Source organism: Primulina eburnea, chromosome 12 (assembly GCF_022965805.1).
Source record: "Primulina eburnea isolate SZY01 chromosome 12, ASM2296580v1, whole genome shotgun sequence".
In the NCBI taxonomy this organism is placed as follows: domain Eukaryota; kingdom Viridiplantae; phylum Streptophyta; class Magnoliopsida; order Lamiales; family Gesneriaceae; genus Primulina; species Primulina eburnea.
This window is the reverse complement of record NC_133112.1, coordinates 33,848,184-33,868,330: the sequence shown is the minus strand read 5'-3', so window position 1 is coordinate 33,868,330 and position 20,147 is coordinate 33,848,184. Positions and strand designations below refer to the sequence as shown.

The 20,147-nt window shown below is 33.7% G+C and overlaps 2 protein-coding genes and 1 long non-coding RNA gene across 4 annotated transcripts; all 3 read right to left on the bottom strand.

Moving 5' to 3' along the window:
* Positions 1-1,943: 1,943 nt before the first annotated feature.
* Positions 1,944-6,717, bottom strand: LOC140806574 (uncharacterized). 2 transcript variants are annotated; one of them, XR_012112589.1, is made up of 8 exons: positions 6,427-6,717; positions 6,266-6,297; positions 4,986-5,083; positions 4,827-4,909; positions 4,501-4,578; positions 4,317-4,415; positions 2,605-3,015; positions 1,944-1,962 (listed from the first exon to the last, which is right to left on the bottom strand). XR_012112589.1 is itself a non-coding variant. In XM_073163128.1 (7 exons), the coding sequence occupies exons 1-7, from the start codon at positions 6,526-6,528 to the stop codon at positions 2,737-2,739; spliced, it is 771 nt and encodes a 256-aa protein (XP_073019229.1). In that variant the 5' UTR covers positions 6,529-6,717; the 3' UTR covers positions 2,545-2,736. The 2 variants fall into 2 exon arrangements, 1 of the variants encoding a protein (XP_073019229.1); XM_073163128.1 differs by lacking the exon at positions 1,944-1,962 and having other exon boundaries at positions 2,545-3,015.
* A 256-nt stretch (positions 6,718-6,973) lies between these two features.
* On the bottom strand, positions 6,974-9,949 carry LOC140806573 (probable fructokinase-7). Its single transcript, XM_073163127.1, has 7 exons — positions 9,710-9,949; positions 8,773-8,990; positions 8,351-8,563; positions 7,945-8,142; positions 7,711-7,851; positions 7,410-7,526; positions 6,974-7,308 (listed from the first exon to the last, which is right to left on the bottom strand). The coding sequence occupies exons 1-7, from the start codon at positions 9,729-9,731 to the stop codon at positions 7,171-7,173; spliced, it is 1,047 nt and encodes a 348-aa protein (XP_073019228.1). The 5' UTR covers positions 9,732-9,949; the 3' UTR covers positions 6,974-7,170.
* A 7,338-nt stretch (positions 9,950-17,287) lies between these two features.
* On the bottom strand, positions 17,288-18,367 carry LOC140806893 (uncharacterized). The gene is made up of 3 exons (XR_012112596.1): positions 18,151-18,367; positions 17,975-18,046; positions 17,288-17,565 (listed from the first exon to the last, which is right to left on the bottom strand). It is a non-coding gene; the product is annotated as an uncharacterized lncRNA (long non-coding RNA).
* Positions 18,368-20,147: the final 1,780 nt, after the last annotated feature.

Below are 20,147 nucleotides of genomic sequence, written 5' to 3'. Positions count from 1 at the left end.
AAAATTAATAAAATTATTTTATTACGAAGTTAGATTATTTTAAAAATTAGATTAATGATTTAAATAATGTAAAATATATTTAAAACATATTTATTTAATATGAAAAAATTTAAAGATGAATGAGTGGATTGTAGGACCCATGAATAATGAGTAATAATGTTAAAAAGAACGTGGGTAAAAGAGATATGTTGTTATAATGATTATGTAGGCAGTAGACCCCACGTTTTTTGATGAGTTGCTGGGTGTTATATTGTGGTGCCCTAAGTATCCTATTTGAAAAAACATTAATATATATTTTTTTACACAAAAACTATCAAACAAACAAAAATTAATATGACATGCATCACGTGTCACGGAACACTAGTATTTGATCATTTTTATCTGGAGATTCTTTGGGACAAAACTTATAACTACTAGTAATTCTATCTGTATACACGTGTATGTACAAATTAGGTTTCTATGAACAATATTTTTTTTAACATTAAGTAAAAAAATGTTTGATTTGATAAGTGTAGAGATTGTATTAAAATTAAGGCAAAAAATTCGTGTGCGAAGGTCTCACGGGTCGTATTTGTGAGACGAATCTCTTATTTGGGTTATCCATGAAAAAAATATTACTTTTTATGCTAAGAGTATTACTTTTTAGTGTGAATATGAGCATGGTTGACCCGTCTCACAAATTAAGATCTGTGAGACGGGCTCACATAAGACTCACACTCTAAAATTAAAAACTTCAAAAATATATATTTTATAAGATTTTATGATAGTTAATTTTAAAAACTATTTAATTACTGCCTTGGGCGTACATGGGAATTAATTGTAGGTGATTTCCGGTCCGACCATAAACGATTTGAAAGGGAGTCATGCCAACGGCGGAATGGTCACTATCTGATCATCGGTATGAGGATGGTGAGAGCCGAAGAGGAACTCATGCAAAGGTGAGGTTAATGATAATTTGCTCAAAAATTGACTAGCGAAGATGGTCCCTATTCTAGATGAAATTAATGATATTTCATGCTAAAAAAATTTAATAATCTTTTCAACCAAGTTTTAAAAAAATTAGGTGCAAAATAATATGCCTGATTTTTCAAAATAAAGGGTTGTAAGAACCTTTAATTTAATAAAATTGGTTTTATGTTTTTTTAATATTTAATATAGTCATAGATCGGTGTTTCTCGACACGCGATCCGTTTGTTGATACGAAGTGGAAAAAAAATACCGAATTTTCGGCATAACGAAGTTATCGTACCGGAAAATACCGAATTTATTGAAATTTTTGATATACCGAAATTTTCGGTACGGTATGGTATCGATACCGAAATTTTCGGTATGGTAACGGTATGTAATTTGAAATTTTCGGTATATACCGAAATACCGAAATAATATATATAATATATATATATATATATATATATATATATATATATATATTGTATAAACGATATATATCGATACCGTACCAAAATAAAGAATTTAACTTCTGTTTGGAATAGTCCAAATAAAGTTCGGTGAAACAACTCGACTCATAGTTGAGAATTTAAACTGTTGCCTAACCTTACAGATAACTAGAGGACTGGATGCTGAACCTCGACTTGTTGAAAAGATGACAGACTTTAGAAATCACAGGACCTCAGACATTGTTGCAAATATAGAGGATGAAGAAGTAGCACATGTTGCAGTTGAAGTTTATTGGTATTCATTGATGTCTTGAATTTCCAGACACATGTTGCAGTTGGTGTTTATTGTGTTTAAGGATTTGTTTTGTATATATCTTTCCTGGTCTCTTTGACTGTCTCGAGAGATTTGTTTAGTATTGGTAATAACTGGCCTTGGAATTAAAACAGAATGAATTTTTTTATATATACTTTCGGTATGACTGTTGTTTAAGCACAATGAAGTATCTAGAAGTACAAATAGAACATTTTGCAAGTGCATGGAAGGACCAAAATAGAGGTAAATTTCCTAGTAATACAAAGGTAAATCCCAAAGAAATAGTGTAAGGCCATTCCTCTGCAAAGTGGAAAAGAAGTTGGGGCTGTGGATCCTAAGGTGGCTGATGTACCAGACGAGAAGATGGAAGAAGTAATAGATAAGGGTATGATGAAGAGCGATGAAAAATTTTACGAGCACAAAAAGGTATCAAAAAAACAGCCTTTGCCAAATGCTAATTTTCCCTAACGTTGTATCTTCAGGCAAATTATCCTACAATTAGATAAAACACTCAGTATAAGATTAACCGTAGGATGCGGTTGACCTTATTTGAGATCCACCACATCCAATGGTTCCAACTACATGGGGAGTGGGATCGAAATTTCCCGTTTCTTCGCAGTTTGAATCCATAATTCTAAATGTCCAACCATATTACAGAAAGAAGAAAACCATAAACTTCAATGCATGTTAGAATCTCATGAGATTAACTACTTTATCTCACTGGACTGTGAAGAGACAACAAAAGATAACAATTTCGCCCTAAAAGAACGCTGACATGAAACTCTGTATAGATAATATTGAGTTTATGATTCAACGTAAGTGCTCTTCTCAGTGTAAACTGTAATAATTTCGTAAACTTTATTCTAAAAAAATAAAATCTTAAACTTTAATGACATGTTAAGTTGGGATGACGATTTTAGAACCAATCCAATTAAATAATAAAAATATAAAGACAACTGATTGAACGGCACTGTATCTCCAGATAAACGCATCTAGTAAGAGAAATATATTCACCAAATGTTGCTCTCAACCCCGACCATCTACATCAAAACCAGCCCCGGTCCAACCAGACGCAGCAGGACCTCTACCTTTAGGTAGAGCTCCAATTCCTCTTACCCTTCCTTGAACATTACCTTTCTTCTTCCCTCTTCCCTCAACATCACTAGGAGGTTGTTGGTTTTGGCCATTTACATGGGAGTTCGCAGCATATGTACTACCCGCCGATCCAATGATTGGCTCTGAAGTGCTTGGAGCTGCAGAACCAACTTGAGTTGTATTAATCTGAGCTGGTGTTTGATCCACATCCTACATATTAATATTCAAACTAAAATCATAAGATTTTCTAAGATTATAGTCCTGAAAAACTATAGAGCCGATGCATCTCCGAGGCAGGTAATCATGAAAAAGTAATTTTCTGAGTTTGAAAAAATGGAAAAACCAGCGATTGCATTTAACAATAATGAACACAACAAAGGCTTAATAATTTCTACAAAGAATTTCGAAAATGCAATTGCAATTGTTGGTGGCATCAGAGACTAAAAAAATCATATCAATGCTTCAAAAAAAAAACTGTTTGTGCATCGAAAATGTATGACACATATAAGTCGGTGCATTTAACATGCACAATATCCATACGATCTCTCTTAAATAACACTGTATGTCCAACAAAATCCATATGATATTTTTAAAATAACACTATATGCTCACTAAAATTTCTAATTAATCCCATGTGCATTTTTGGCCTAAGTTCTTATCTCACTTCGCAATAAGGTAAAAGAATAACTTTCATGGTCAATTTTCAACTCATATTCTGCTATATTAACTCAAAGTATATATAATCTAGTTCATCATTTAATTCTGAAGAACTGTAATGTAGCAACCACAAAATTCCTACCGAACTAACGACAATAGAGAATAGAAGATAAAACGAAGAAGCTGAAATATAATGGCATATGTTAACAATATCTTTCCCAGAGTTGCATCTGTACAAGGGATTTCATTTCCCGGCCCAGACCCCAGTAAAAGCTAGTCACAGAACCCAAACAAATTACCAGAATGACTTAATCTCCCTCTTCCTTTCATATTTAATTTTCTCCCTTTGTCCTCCTTTCATGTGCATTGTAACTAACTATGGGCTCCCTACTTAGGCATTCATCCTTCTCCTGTTAAGTCTTGTAAACTAAGCCTCCTTCCTGGGCTGTCGGGATTGCCTATGATCTTTTGAGTAAATGGGTTCACTTCTGTTGCAGTTACTCTAACATGTAAGCAGTTAAAATGAACACGAGCTATAAATTTAAGTTGATCATGATCATGAAAATAATCAATGAATAGAATGTAAAAACGTATGAAAGATATTTCATGCCATGCATCTCCATGAGATCTTCTTTTGCTGCAATCGGTTTTGTGTTTGGCTAATTATATTGCATCAGCTGTCATGTCCAAACTTGACGTCAGATTTTTGGGGAACTATATTAGTGTTCCTTCTCACAAGTCACAAAGTACTCCTAGATAACGTGCAGGGTCCATAAAAATTTAAAAAGTATAAATACTTAGCAAGACAAAGACAAATCATGAAAATTTCTACACGAAGCAAACAAGAATCTGACATGGGAAACATAAGTAGACGATCTGTTTGGGTTCAGAGCCTCCAGCCTACGCTTCAATTCCTCTAGTCTGGCGAACTGGGCATTACTGCTTTCCTGAACCTGAAAGAATCATTGTTTTACACAAAAATAAATATAGAATACAAATACAAATGTAAGAATAAATGGCCTCTGTCTTTATATGCACCAGATTATTCAAATCTTCACAAAGCTTCTGTTTCACAGCTTCCTCATCCTGCACAGTTTTCGCTGCTGCTTCCCAGACCTAGTGATAAAAGGAGTGTTTCTTCTACCAGTCAGTTTTCAATATTAAACTGCGTTCCAACTTTTTTAACTTTCTCTCAAGTGAAACGAAGTTTTTCCATCTCAACAAATGATTCAGGCACAAAAATCCAACATTTCAAATAACAAGAAAAATCAATACATGAAATAGATACAAGGATGTTTCATGTGTATACTACTATGATCACAAAAGTGAGAGAGAGAGAGAGAGAGAGAGAGAGAGCGGCATACCTTTTTTGCTTCTTCTTCTTTCAGCTTAGCAACACGAACTCTCTCTGTTGACATTTCAATTTTCTTTCGCATGTGTTCAAGTGCTGATAATGTGAAACAAAAGGAATCAATAATAAGCAAAATCAATGGAATCTATTCAATTGCCACATAATGCTATACCAGCTTTCTTTGGACCAGAAGTTAGCTTCATTTCCATGTTGAGATTTGTTAGTTCCCGTTCAACATCACGAATCTTCGAGTAATTCTCTTCAATGTATCTGACACCACAAATTTATCCGAAAGGATGAAACAATATTTTGTTAATCCCAGTAAGCCATACACCGTATAAATACCTGTGAAATCTTATCAAATATCAACAAAGAGGCATGGATTTCAACCAGTTTCCAGGATGGCCCAATTGATCAGTCACAGAGGAAAGAACGTTTCTAAATTTTGAGGTGCCACTTCTACAATTAATGGTTGTCAAACATAAATTTGGGTATCTGGTGAGATGATTCATAGAAACATAAGAGCTCAGACAAGCATAAAACACATTCATATAAATCTGCAACTGTGCAGCAATAATAGAGGCATACCATATACATAAGGTTGAATCTTTTTGAAAGCATTAATAAAAGTTGGTAATTTTGCATTCTCCGGCTATTGAAGATATTTGAATGGAGCACCAATTATAGCATTACCGGATGATAAGAACAAAAGTTCCAGTAGAAAGTTATACAGGAAAATGAAATCCCTACCCTAACAGAAGCAAAAGAATTTTCTATGTCCTAAGACACACTTCGAAGGACTTTTTAGATTATACGATAAAGGGTAGAACATATCCACATCTTGCATAGAAGTCAATGAAAATGGAAATCATTTCCTCCCACAATGCATTTCATCAGTCAAATCATGGAAGTGGGTTACAAACTTCTGCATGGTATAAGAGCAATCATCGGTTGAACCGAATGGGTTAATCTTTTTTAAGTCATCAATGGTTGCACGTTAAGGGTCATCCCATTTTGGTTATGGTCCATTAAGCGCCTACTCTACTATTTGAAGACAGATATAAAAACTTTCACCAAAGGATATGTTATGATCGAAAACATGTCTTGATTGCTAGGATCTACAGAAATCACGCTTATTTTTAAAACCCTGTATGTTTTCATCCTCATTTCTCCATGTCTATTCCAAATTCAAATCAATACAAGTATTATATGATAGAAAATACCTAACAGACAGACGATAGTTTCTGATTCAATCGTGTCCTTGTGTATGCAGTTTCTATCTCATCTTAAACGATTTTGTACCCATTGCTAAAATGCATAGGAAGATCAGAGAACAAAACCATACATCCAGCCAATAAGACCAGAAAGTAAATTTTCATACATGGTTGCTAATTGTTATCCAGTTTTTCAATCTTAAAGACAAAAAGAAGAAGAGGCAAAAAGTCAACTTACTTCCTCAATTGAAGCTGCTCTTCCTCAATCACCTAAAATTAAATAAAACCCAGCATATCAAACATCAGTACATTATAATTCACGATTTTCATACCAATTTAAAAATCCACTACATTATCATTTAGCATTTAGGTGCGCAATTGAATGTGTTTCCGAAAGACCTTCTCAGTGTAGGCGATGACCGGAGATTCTCGGGCAAGTCCATCTGGCCCGATCTCCGGCAGCAACAACGAACCCGCATTGTTGTTCTTGTTTGTAGCCATAGATACAAATCCGACGGATCAAGCACACATCTTCGTTCGCCGCCTCTAGATTCAGAAGGGTGGAGACTCGGACGAGGAAGTAAACCGTTCTTCCCGGCGGCGAAGATGGGTGTGCAAAGTGGCGAGGAATTATCTGATGGAAACCGAGGCAGAATCTGGTGGTGGAAACGTGACGGATACCCTTGAATTAATTTATACTAAGTAATCCGGCACTCGTAATTTTTCCGGATATTCAAAAATAAATTAAATTGAAATAAGGATGAATACTAAATTTATTGCAATATGAAAAAAGAATTTTTTATCTATTTATTAAAATGACTAAGATAATTACTATAAAGTTTGCCATAAATAATAATAATAATAATAATAATAATAATATAAAAAATATATTTTCCTCAAAACAAAATTTCAATACAAATGAATGTGTGAAAAAAATTATAAAAACTTCCTCTTGTGAAATAAGATTTTATTGTAAAAAAGCTGGCGGATACATTTTGTTCATATTAAAAACTACAACTCTTCAAAGATTCATACAATTTCCATCAAATCTAATTATTTCTACTGCAACAGCTGATATTCCAGGTTTACTTCCCCGCAAAACATGAAGCTGATTAATACTATGATGTCGTTTCTTGTATCTCCTCATTTGTTAGAATTTTCTGCCACAATTTGTTGGACCTCCTCTTTCGTAGGCAAGGCTGGGATCGCGCCGTTCTTTGTCACGGTGAGGGCACCACATGCATTTGCAAAGAAGAGGGCCTCTCTCAGCTTATCTTCGTCCTGTCGGGAGATTTTGCGCGATAGAAACTCGTAAAAGATCTTGAGCATAAACCTAATGATGCTAAAGCGAACAAATCCAGCTTTTAAATAAATGACGTTACCTCATAAAGATTCAAGCATGCAGCTAAACAAAATAGTATTGCACCCGTGAATGCATCACCAGCACCAGTTGTGTCAACGGACTTCACTTTCATACCGGGGACTCTTCCCTTGAATTTCTGCACATAATTTGGTCGATGTTGACAATTTTTCAGAAACGAGCCGTGAAAATATAACGATGAATAGCCACTGCTGTTATTGTTTATTATGGTTCAGTTTCAGCTATCTTGTTCCGACAGACTGATAAGTTTATATGTCCAACAATTTTTTTGATTTCTTGAAACTACTTAAGCAGAAGCATACCTTAGTGTAGTATCTGCATCCAGCTTTTCCTTCACTTACAAGTAACAGACGTAGATTCGGATGGAAAAGCTTTGTTAACACCACATTATCATCATTCGGGTCATCGCCTTCGGTCAGGAATGAGATCTCTTCACTGCTTATCTGTGACATTCATGAGCATACAAATACAAGTATCTTACAGCAAAATGCTAGAAAACCTTCTAATTTAGACGCCCTCTTGTAGGTTTTACATACCTTGATAATGTCTGCTCGATCCCAAACGCTCGTTATGCCTTTTCTAGCGGCCTCTTTGGAAGGCCATAAAGGCAACCTCAGATTCGGATCATAGGAAATTAGGCTACCAGATTTCTTGGCAATTTCAATAGCAGCAAGTTGTGTTGACTTACTTGGTTCTTCAATCAAACTGATTGAACCATAGTGAAAGATGGCCGCCTGAATTCAATAAATGTATGTCCTTGAACTATAAAAATAAGCATGCTCAATAGCCATAATCTGCAGGGCTCAGCGCATATCTAACGGGAGGAAATCCGCTAATGATACAATGTTTTGAAATTTAATCCATATTTTCTAACAAAAATCTAAATTTTTCCATTCGAATATATTAAATCGCCTTCATTGCCCAAAAGAAAAAAAATCATACCTTCTTCACCAGATTTACGTCAAGTTCTGATTCGTGCAAGAGCATGTCAGCACTCGGATTACGGTAGAACATGAATTCCCGCTCACCATCAGCTCTGAGCGTGACAAATGCTAGTGCAGTCCTTGCAGAGGGATCAAACCGCAAACCAGAATTGTCTACGTTGTGGTTTTTCAATATGTCTGCAAGCATTCGCCCGAACTCGTCTTCACCTACCTGAGAAGCAAATGATGGGGATTTTCTGAGCCAAATATGATCAAGATAGACAGCTCTATTCGATGCCATTTATTTAGATGCTACCAAGATATATCAATTTAGCACATCAAGGCATGAACACATTGGATTATTATCCAGGCACGTTTCTAGAAATTCCTATATCTGAAAAGCTACGACAAATATGAACCAATCTACATTAAGTTACGAACCTTTCCAATAAAAGCAGATGAACCTCCCAGCTTAGCTATGCAAACAGCGACATTAGCAGGAGCACCACCCGCAGCCTTCTTGAATGCAGGGGCATCAGCGAGAGAAACTCCACCAACCGTAGGAACAAAATCAATCAACATTTCCCCAAAGCAAACAACTAGAGAGCCTTTCGTGACTGAATCTCCATTTATATTCAGGGAGAGATTTTTAAAATCATCTGCAATGCCCAAATAATCCATAAGTCCTATGTGAAGTCGCAAATGATAAAAAATTAATGTGCCGATAGATCAACAGAATCATGCTATAAAAGGTTATTGGTATATATTACAGTAGCCTAATTTCTAACCATCACTCAAACCCGAAAACTATTAAGAATTCGATAAAGGCATGAATAGACATGGATCAAGTTCGACCGTTATTGTTTCCTCGAAACTCCATATGTCACACCGGGTGATACACACACGATACACTACCATTCAATCATGAGGGGTATAGGGGCTCCTTGGACCACGGAAAACTAACTGATCTAACAATAATTCATGAGCGTGGCATATATCAATAACCATGAATAAGCCCGAAATAAGATAAACATGAAGAGCAGATAGAAATGCCAATCCCTTCTAATGATGTATGCTTCTGAAAAAATGAAACGTAAAAGGAAATCGCAATTTTTGGAAATTATAAAAAGAACATGAAAACAATTATATATTCTTGAAAAATAAGGCCATAAAGATCATCCAAGTAAGCAGCCACTCAAATTCAACGAGGGATGACCCACACATCCAACGCATCAAAAATCAAGAAGATGAATGAAAGTGCACACTAAATCAGATTCATCGATGCACCCAAATGAACCAACCCTTTCAACCAATCACCAAATCATCATACAATACCATCAAATAGTTGCACAGACAGAAAGCAACGGAAAATATCTACCTGAAATGGGATTCTTAGCCATGTTGCACCGGTATACCAACAGGAATTCAAGAAAACACGCAGAATATAGAGAGATTGGGGTGGGGTGAATTGGTAGGTGATGTTAAATACAGAGTCTAAGTGTAAAAATCGGGGAGTGGATGCTGGAAAATGAAATCTTGGAAAAAGGGGAGCAGGATATAATAGGTTTCTTGAAGTTGAGAAGCAGAGGAAGGGAAGCTGCAAATGGCTGAAATCTATATTTATGGTAACTTGTAGCGCTTGGATGTGTTTGGAGTATGATGGATGATGCATCACGTGCCTTCGTTTTGTTTGACACGACTTTATTATTTATATTTTTTTTATATGAAAAAGGTAAATTAAATTATAAAATTATTTGAATATGTCTCTTGTAGACGGTATCACGAATCTTTATCTGCGAGACGGATCAACCCTATCGATATTCACAATAAAAGTAATACTCTTAGCATAAAAAATAATAATTTTTCATGGATGACCCAGATAAGAAATTCATCTCACAAAATACGACCCGTGAAACCGTCTCACAATAAAATGTAATACTTTTAGCATAAAAAGTAATATTTTTTCATGGATGACCCAAATAAGAAATTCGTCTCACAAAATGCGACCCGTGAAACCGTCTCACAATAAGAAGCAATACTCTTAGCATAAAAAGTAATATTTTTCCATGGATGACCCAAATAAGAAATTCGTCTCACAAAACACGACCCGTGAAACAGCCTCACACGAGTTTCTGCCAAATTATCTTTGAGTAGGTCTCTTGTTAGACGGTCTCACGAATCTTTATCTGTGAGACGGGTCAACCCTAACGATATTCACAATAAAAAGTAATACTCTTAGCATAGAAATTAATATTTTTCATGGATGTCTCAAATAAAATATTCAACTCACAAAATAAGACATGTGAGACCGTCTCACACAAATTTTTGCCATTATTTTTATATTTTATTGAAAAACTCTTTTACAAATACATTTAAGAAAGTTTTATGATTTCAAAATACGTTATAACACAACGTTGAACTCTTGTTATTCGTATAAATCTATATATACTATAATAATAGATTTTGCCACAACATCAATCTTTTCCGTGTTTTTTTTTCTTCTCTATAAAAAAATTATGTAAAAATATAATATTTGAAACATCTTATATTATTAAAAAAAATAGAAATCGTAGTGCCTCCAAGTATTTATCGCGCTAAAAAAAAACATCAACCTCTTATATAAGATTTTATGTTATGTGTATTAATATATCAAGTGGTTGAACGATTTGTTTTTTCTAGGTGCATTCACACGTGAATTTGAACTATTCTTTGTCACCATATTCATTATCTAGATAGAAAATTTGAATTTGGGTTTTCATAAAAGAACCGGATTTGTTGTTAATGTATTTAATGATAAAATATGAGTTAAAGTAAAAAAATATCACAAAAATTTTTGTAAGACGAGATCAATTTCATGAGTTGAATCTTTTATTTGGACCATTCATAAAAAAAATTTATTTTTTATTGTCAATATTGGTAGGGTTGACTTGTCTCACAGATAAAGATTCGTGAGATCATCTCACAAGAGACCTAATACTCAAAATATTGGATTTCATTTATTCCATTTTTAAATGAAGAAGAAATTTGTTATAATTTAATCTGGAATCTTAAATCTTGTCTCATTTTTAAAACTTAGTGTCGTAATATCCTAAATTATTTGACGTCATTTTTATTTCTCGTTTTATATATCATTGGTCAAATCTTGACCCTTATAAAAAATTCTTTTTTTGGTCAAAATATAGTTTTTTTCAAGGAAAAAGAAAAAAAAAAGAGAATGTGATGGGGCATAGAGATTTTGTGTATGATTCCATCCTTTTAAACCTCAAGAACAGCTTCTTCTTTTTTTGTATTTTTTATGGCAAATTAACTCAGGATATTCAGAATTAGATTCTGAATACATTTCCTTGTGTCTTAGGTCTAATAACCCTACCTTTATTTTGTCATGATTGTTTTTTTTTTAAAAAAAAAACTTTGAAAATAAGTTTAGCGTTCAATTTTTGTATCAATGTCTCATGTCCCATGTATACATCACAAAAATTTATGTCAGACAGTCTCACGAGTTAATTTCTGATACATATTTCTGATATTACCCAATAATATTTTTATGTTAAAAGTATTACTTTTCATTTCAAATATAAATTGAATCTATTCGTTCACACATATAGATATCTGAGATTGGTATCACAAAAAACAATGAATTATATATCATAAATAGTAGCGATAATGATGACAACGGAGAAAGATATTTTTTATTAATAACTTAAAAATTAAAAAATATTTAAAAGTAATTCAAGTGGTGGCATTTTGCACCAATATCGGACGCTGTAATTGTCCGCTAATGGCTGCAACATTATTAAATTTTTTTTTACTTGATGTCATTTTTTACTTTGTCGGATTTTTTAATGGGAAGCTGACACGGTGACTGACATATTGACATATGGTGACGAGCCACATTTTACATTTTTTTATATATTGTTTTTGGATTAAATTGAAATTAACCTGAATGATTCAATTTTAAAAATTAAAAAATTTTAAAATTATAATCTAAGGGTGTATTTGGTTGAGTGGATTAAATAAGGATAGCTTAATAGTCAAATATTTATCGTTAAAATTTTAAGTTGTTTTAGTAATTATTTTGACCCGGTTTAAGATCCAATTTTATGGATAACTATTTGATTAATAAAATTGGATCTTAAAACCGGGTCAAAATGATATTAAAACATCTTAAAATTTTAACGATAAATATTTGACTATTAATCTATCTTTATTTAATCCATTGAACCAAACACACCCTAAATATATTAATAATCATGATTTCCCAAAACCGTTGCTACACAAATATCATGCTTCAAGTCAACGATACCAGCAATGTATTATCGGATTTGCATCATCTATTGTATTGAAAACACAGTATTTGATACTGTACACTTTTGACACGAGATGATCACGTCATCTATTGTGTTGAAAACACAGTATTTAGTGATGTACACTTTTTACACGAGATGATCACGTGATCATGTTGTTGATATCATATCACATCATATCAGATAAATTAAAAAAATTGTCAGATTAAACGAGATTATCATGTGATCATCTCGTCTAAAAAGTGTACAGCGTGCTGTGTTTTCAACACAGCAGAGAATCCAAATCTGAATGAATCAACATCTAGAGGATGACTAACATTAAATGTGTAGAAAATTGAATGTAGAAAACCCAATTTATATCAATAAGAACAAATTTAGACTAATTATATAACCAAATTATTCATTAAATCAATTTCTAAGAAAGATGATCGTATTTTTATTCAATAAATATGTATTATAATAAACATTTAATTCCAAAAAATTGTATTAATAATAAAACATTTAAAGATTTCTCGTCAAAAGATAATTAAATTAATTAAAGCAGTGTTATTTCATTGTATCAAACAGCGAGGGAGATAGCTTCGCAGCCAAAAAATCCAAGCACCTAGAAAGACATGCGAGACTTTGATTTAACACGTATTAAACTAATCTGATCTTACATTTCATGCTCTCAGTTATTACAACTGCAAATTGTTTTTGGTCTTGACTCGCAAATGTCAAATAAAAGTTGTTCAAAAATGTTATCTATTTTACATCCCACGTTGGCCGATTGCCCCAAATTTTATCGGGCATATTGTTTCACGCCGTGGCGGAACCAGGATTTGAAATCTACCTAGACTAATTTTTTTTAATAAAAAACAAAATAATCCATAACAGCTAAAATCATAACTATGATGCATGTTCATCGTAGTCTTAAAAAATTTCTCATTAAAAAGATCTTCAATATGTTGGTTATTGAACTCGTAAGATTCAGAAACCGACAAAACATTGACAATGTAATATTATATGTTCATCATCCTGCAAGAAAATTTAATGAAGATCAAATAAAACGAATATCTCTAAAAGATAGTATGTATAGACATAATCTTACTATTGAAACTGCGATTTACGATTCTTCGAAGTATAATATTCATCAATTATAGAATCTGAGTCTATATTGAAGCAAACACTCTCTCAATGTAGATAATCATAGAATCTATCAGAAAACAGTCTCTCATTTTACTACGAAGAACTGTTTTAACATGTTTCATAGCCGAAAATGCATGTTTGTAGTTGTCGTGGAAACATGCAAAGTTAAAACTAGACGGATCAACTTGTCCATCAAATTATAATGTTGCAAATTTTTGTTTCAAATAACCATTGGCACAATTCTGAGATAGTGGACATTTTCTGACAATCTTTATGACAAACTACATCGAGCTCAAAATGTTGTAGCAGACACCTCAAATGATGCATTTCTTGTTCAGTGAAGTCCTCGGGATAATACTTCTCAGTGACAATACAAATCTTGTCAATGTTGAACCATTTAAAATTATCTTTTGGATCCAAAGCAGAGATGAGAATTAGAAGTTCAACTGTCTCATCGATGAGTGTTCAACTCTTCCAACTGAAAATCTATTGCAACATTAAATATATCATAATGAAAGTGATGTTCAACTATGATGGTATCCTTTTTTTTTCTGGCATGAACGACTAGAATGCTTATAATGAGAACTCATCTACGTTATATCAACTTCCAATCTTGTGTAAAATGATTTTACATACAAAAGAAAAATATCAAAATCATCATTTCTCAATCTCAGGAAAAGTTCTTTAGTCGTAGAGACCAAATCCATTGCACTTATGATATCAAGAGTTTTTGATTCAAGGCACGCCAAAAGAAAATTTGTGATCCCCGTAATTTTATGCATGAAATGCAAAAAAAAATGAAATCAAAAGACTTCATCACTATTAATGAACTACCAGCTTCCGCGCGCATTGAAGTAGAGGTGCCATCTGTCACGCCCCGAGACCTGTGTTAGTCGATGTCGGCATTGTTCCACAATCACATAATCATCAAACAACAAGTCTCATAGTACAGTATATACCAAAACCAGTTTATTTCTCATAATCAACAAAAAAAATCGTCTTTACAACTTAAATACCAAAATAAACTAATAAAAAATGTGTTAATAGTGCGGAAGCGATAAACTTAAACTAAGCTTTAAAACTTTTGGAATAACTCGGGATCTTCTACCATCCCCAAAATTGCTCTTACTCTTCTTCATCCATTTGCTCTTCGTTCTTATCTGGGTGGAGAGGAAGTAATGGGTGAGTATTTAAAGAAATACTCGGCAAGTAGAGGCCGTTCGAGACATGAAACAACATATACATATACTTGAATTCAAATTTTACATAGCATATCGTAACTTGAATAATAACGAATACTCATAATTCATAATCATAACATGTCATCACATATCATACTCGTACATCATACTTGTTTAGCATATTCATATAGCACTGAAAGTCATCTCATTTCCATGGTTTCTTAATATCAGTCTCCTATATGTTAATCCTCTGAGGAGTGAGACCATGTCCAATATGTTAATACTCTATGGAGTGAGGCCATACAACGGTTACCATCCCACTGTATAAGGGTCATAGTTCGGAAATCTTTTCCAATATCCAATCGAATCATAACAGTGATTTGAACATAATAACTTGACAAATCTTAATGAAAATATATCATGAACAAGGAATTATGCTCGAACGAACTTTCAAAAACTGAATGGAGATTCGTACACAAATTATAATTTCTTTAAACGCAAGCCCACTTCAAAGAACAAGTGTGGCAAACAAAAATTCACTTACGAAGAATATATACATAACAAAAACGTACTTATGAAGGAAAAGTGTTCAAATTATAGTATAACAAAAACCCACTTACCTTGAATAATTCGAGAAAAAAAAAGAAGAGATCTGGTGATGATAGGATTTCGAAATTGAGCCTGGATCTGGACTGCTTCAGAGCTTCGATACTCGGCACACTAAGAGAGCAAAGTCTCTAAAATTCCTATGGAAAACTAGAGAGAAAATTTAAAAAATATGGAGGTATGAATTTCTAATGCCATGGCTCTCCTATTTATAGGGGCTGGCTGCTATCCCAATCGTGTTTTATCCTTGTGTTTGAAATTTGAGTTAAACTTTAAATCTAGGATAATTATCATATCAAATCTTAGATCTTTATCTGGTATCAATATCATATCAAATCTTAGATCTTTATATGGTATCAGTATCATATCAAATCTTAGATCTTTATCTGGTATCAGTATAATATCAAATCTTAGATCTTGGTTTATTTATCCCAAAATTAGGCTTATTATCAAAATTCTTATCTCCTGAAAAAAATCGGGGTTTCACACCATCAAGGATAATGTTTTCGAGCATATTAATAGTTGCATCATACATATCTATCAAGCTTCAAATATAATCAAAATGGGATCTCCAACGAATAGTACTTGCTCGATGCAAAATACCAATCTGATTAGCTCATCGCCCAGTCTCGCATTCACCGGCAAGAATAGAACGTGCAATTTCATTAACTTGATAAAATTGTAACTCGGCATTGCGTTTGGAAGAAGATGTAACAAGATTGACAGTAGTCGTCAGATTTGAAAAGAAAAACTATATAAAATCTCATTTTCAGCTACTGCAACTAATACTAGTTGGAGTCGATGGGCAAAACAATATACATAATATGCATATTTGCAATCTTTAAGAAATAAAGCTTGATATCCATTAAAAGTACTACTCATGTTACTAGCACCATCATACCTTTGACATCACATATTATGAATTTCTAGATTATATCTAGGGAGGATATCATATATTTCTTTCTTGTGTGTTGCAGCTGTGATGTCATGAATTTTCACAATCTGAAAAAAAAACGCTCTCGCAAAAAATCATGGGCATAAAAAATCTCAAAATTATAGCCATATGTTCTTTGTTAGATACATCTTTCGTTTCATCTACCAAAATAGAAAACTTAGAATCTCCTATTTTATCACGAATTTTATTTCTGACTCTATTACCAATAATATGCAAGAATTCTTTTGAACTTCTGGTGAGGTATATCTTGCATTTCCCGGAGCCTTGTCTAAGATAATATCACCAATACTAGCATTCTATTTCCCCAATAGTTTTAACATCTCAATGAAATTACCACGATTTTGGGAATATGAAGATTCATCATGACCTCTCAATTCACATGCTTGCAAACTAAGCCAATGGAATCACTCAATTGTTGCTGCAAGCCTTAACCGTTTTTTTTAACATGTTTAGAAGTTTCTCGATTCATAACTTTATCTATATGACTAGTGACATTCATCAAATCAACAATAGATTTTGAAGATTTATTGTGTGTCGAGTTAGAACTTCTCATGTGAGATTAAAAAACACACTTTGCTCCATCATTAACATGTTTCCAACTTCTAAACCCTTCAATTATAAATGTAGATTGATGTGCTTCACTTAATTCAAAAAAATAGCACGGAAAACAAAACACTGCATCATTCGAAGGAGAATACTCTAACCATGGAAACTTTCTAAACCATGTATATTGAAATCGACGATGCTGCTTCCCTGATTCACGCCGTGGGTATTCTGACAATTTAGGTTGATATGGCCCCATTTTGATGTAAGCTCGTCTAATTTCATCACGATGATTAACAGGGTGTCGCAACATCGAAATACGCAATCTAGGATCTCGTTCAAGGGAACTTTCATCAAACACAACTTTTTGAGATTTAGAAGGAGGTTCGAGATCCTCAATATGAATAGATGCATGAGCATCGATTCTCTCGGATGATGAAGGATTATCAATTCTTGGCTGAAAGAATGATAAAATATTGTTTCTCCACTTTCTCTCTTGATTTGACATTAAAATAACCTAATATAAACAAAATTATTAAATATAGATTAGAATCGAATAATATAAAGTACATAGATAAATTTAACGTTAATAATAGACAATGCTCGATAAACAAATAATTCAAGAACATGTAAAGATTTCTCGATCATATTCGTCTATTTCTTGGCATTACAATCAACCCAATCATCCAAACATATTGAAATACCATGAATTCTCATAAATATCACATAATTAAATCTGAAATACTTTATAGACTCATCGAATTATACCTCAAAAACTTCCGATCGTCGAACCTACAACGAATACCCAATACTATCAATAACGGTGTGATAAATTCGGCGAAAAGGAATTAAATTAGAGCGATTAAAATCTCAATTTTCAGCAGCTTGTAATCGATCTAAGGACTGTGATTAATCGAGCTCAATACCTCAAAATCGAAACACCAGTGGTCTCATGGTGTTGGTGCACATAGAACTTGTCGGAAATGTTGCCGGAAATACTGTTCACATTAAGAAAAATGGTTGGAAACGGCCCAAAGTGGCCTAAAGTTTTCCGACACCACAACACCACAACACCACAAATAAAATGAAGCAAAATCATTACCAAAATCGAGCAAGAATCGAACGTAAGAATAGAAGCTGAAATCAAGTGGATTTTTCTTCAATTCGGCACAGGCGCACATGAAGAACTGAAGAAAGAGGCTTGGAGCTATCGATGGCTGATCTCGCAACGGTGGTCGGAATTCAGGGATAAGCTGGTGCGACGGGTCGGCGGCTCACGGCTGATGCTGGGAGAGGAGATGAGTGACACGATGGTTGGGACTTGGGATGAGGGTTTAACAATATTTTTTTGTAAAGTTTCTATAAGTCTGCGTGTCTTCTATTTTTTTTCCTTTTGACAATATCAAACAATATAGTATGCATTTTGGGGATGATAAATCATTTTAAAGCCTATTTTGAGAAACATTTATTAGTTGTAATTTGGACCACTGGACTGGACCAAAACTAATACATACTTATTAAAAAAAATTGGGCTACCAGGGCTACAGCCAGGTGGCCACAAGTCTCCCCCCGCCCTTGGTTTCACGACAACCAAAATACCACTGTTCATTATTTCTGAAAATCAAAATATGGACAAACTCGGTTTAGAACTTTCGAAAAGTTTTTAATAAAAGTTTTAGATCATGAAAATATGAACTCTTTAAAAAAATTTGTAATATTTTGATGGATATTATAATTATTATGATGATTTTTAAAGCCTTGAGTCTATGTTGCCAGACAGGTTTCGTACAAAAATAACGTTTTAAGTGTTAAACACTAATTTGGATCAACAATGTGATATGTAATTTCTGTTATATCTTACGAATTTTGTGTTACTTGGACTTAAAGATTAAGTCAATCCAATAAGATATAAAAGTGAGGTGTTGATGTGACCGGGTAAAAATGTGTGTGAGATGCGTGAGCAATTTCACCGGATCGGGTTATGAAAATAATAAAGGATGAGAGAACATCAAGATATGTCCAAAACAAAGGTTTTTCTCTCGGGAAAAGGTTGGTTATGCCCTACAAACACGAAGATAATCACGTGAATGAAGACCAGAGAGATGTCTGGCGTGACCACTATGATGCTAAAGTCAGCAGATGAACGAAAAAAACCAATGTGGCAAAGAGAAAAATGTGCCAATGGTATATATGATTCTAGAGAGTAAACGATGTGGGCAATATCTAGGTGTCCTCCAAAATGTTAAGCAAACCTAATATTTATAGCAAGAAAATCAATGATGACCTTGTTTTCACTGTCCACCTACTAATTATGGCAAGATGGTTGCCCATAGTATGCTTTTCTGACACCAACCCTTCTACCTTATCAGATCCATATAATTTTGGCAGTAATGATTATCAAGATAAGTATCACACGCCTGTGCACTCGAATGAGGTGCTATTATCGAGATAATCCGGGTAGAGAGCCATTGCCCACGAAATCGTCTGAAAGCCCATGCTTCTAGTAGCCCGGGAAGATGATGCCTCGGGCATTTATTTGCTCGGATGTTTATCGGATAGGCCCAAAACATTTTATGATATAATCCATAACCCGAGATCATTCAATACCCATGACTCGGGCCTCCTTGGGGGTACTAGGTGTAGTGCGAGTTTCATTCGATATCATATCTTATTTTGATATTTGATCTAGAATTCACAATATATTTTTTTACAAATGTATGTACCGTTTATATATTGTTGGTAGGATTGATCGTCTGGTTTTGTCCTTGGATCACGACGTAATGGTCAAGATGTTTTCTTCGAGTTGACGTTGTCTTCACTTTGAGAAGATTTTTTCTAGTGTGTTTATATCTTCATTCACACGCTCTCTGATAAGTTTTTCATGATATCACTCATCCCAAAATTACTTCAAATCAAGCACATGTAACTTTGAACTTTTAAAATCATATGCTTACGAAAAGAATATGCACCTTATTTGCACGAGTAGTATCTATCAATTCGTTTAAGCTTTCTTTATTTTAGTGTGGGGCCTGAATGAATTATTCATGTTTTTCTTCACCTAGAAGTCTTTTTATGATCCACACTTTGTCTGTTATACTT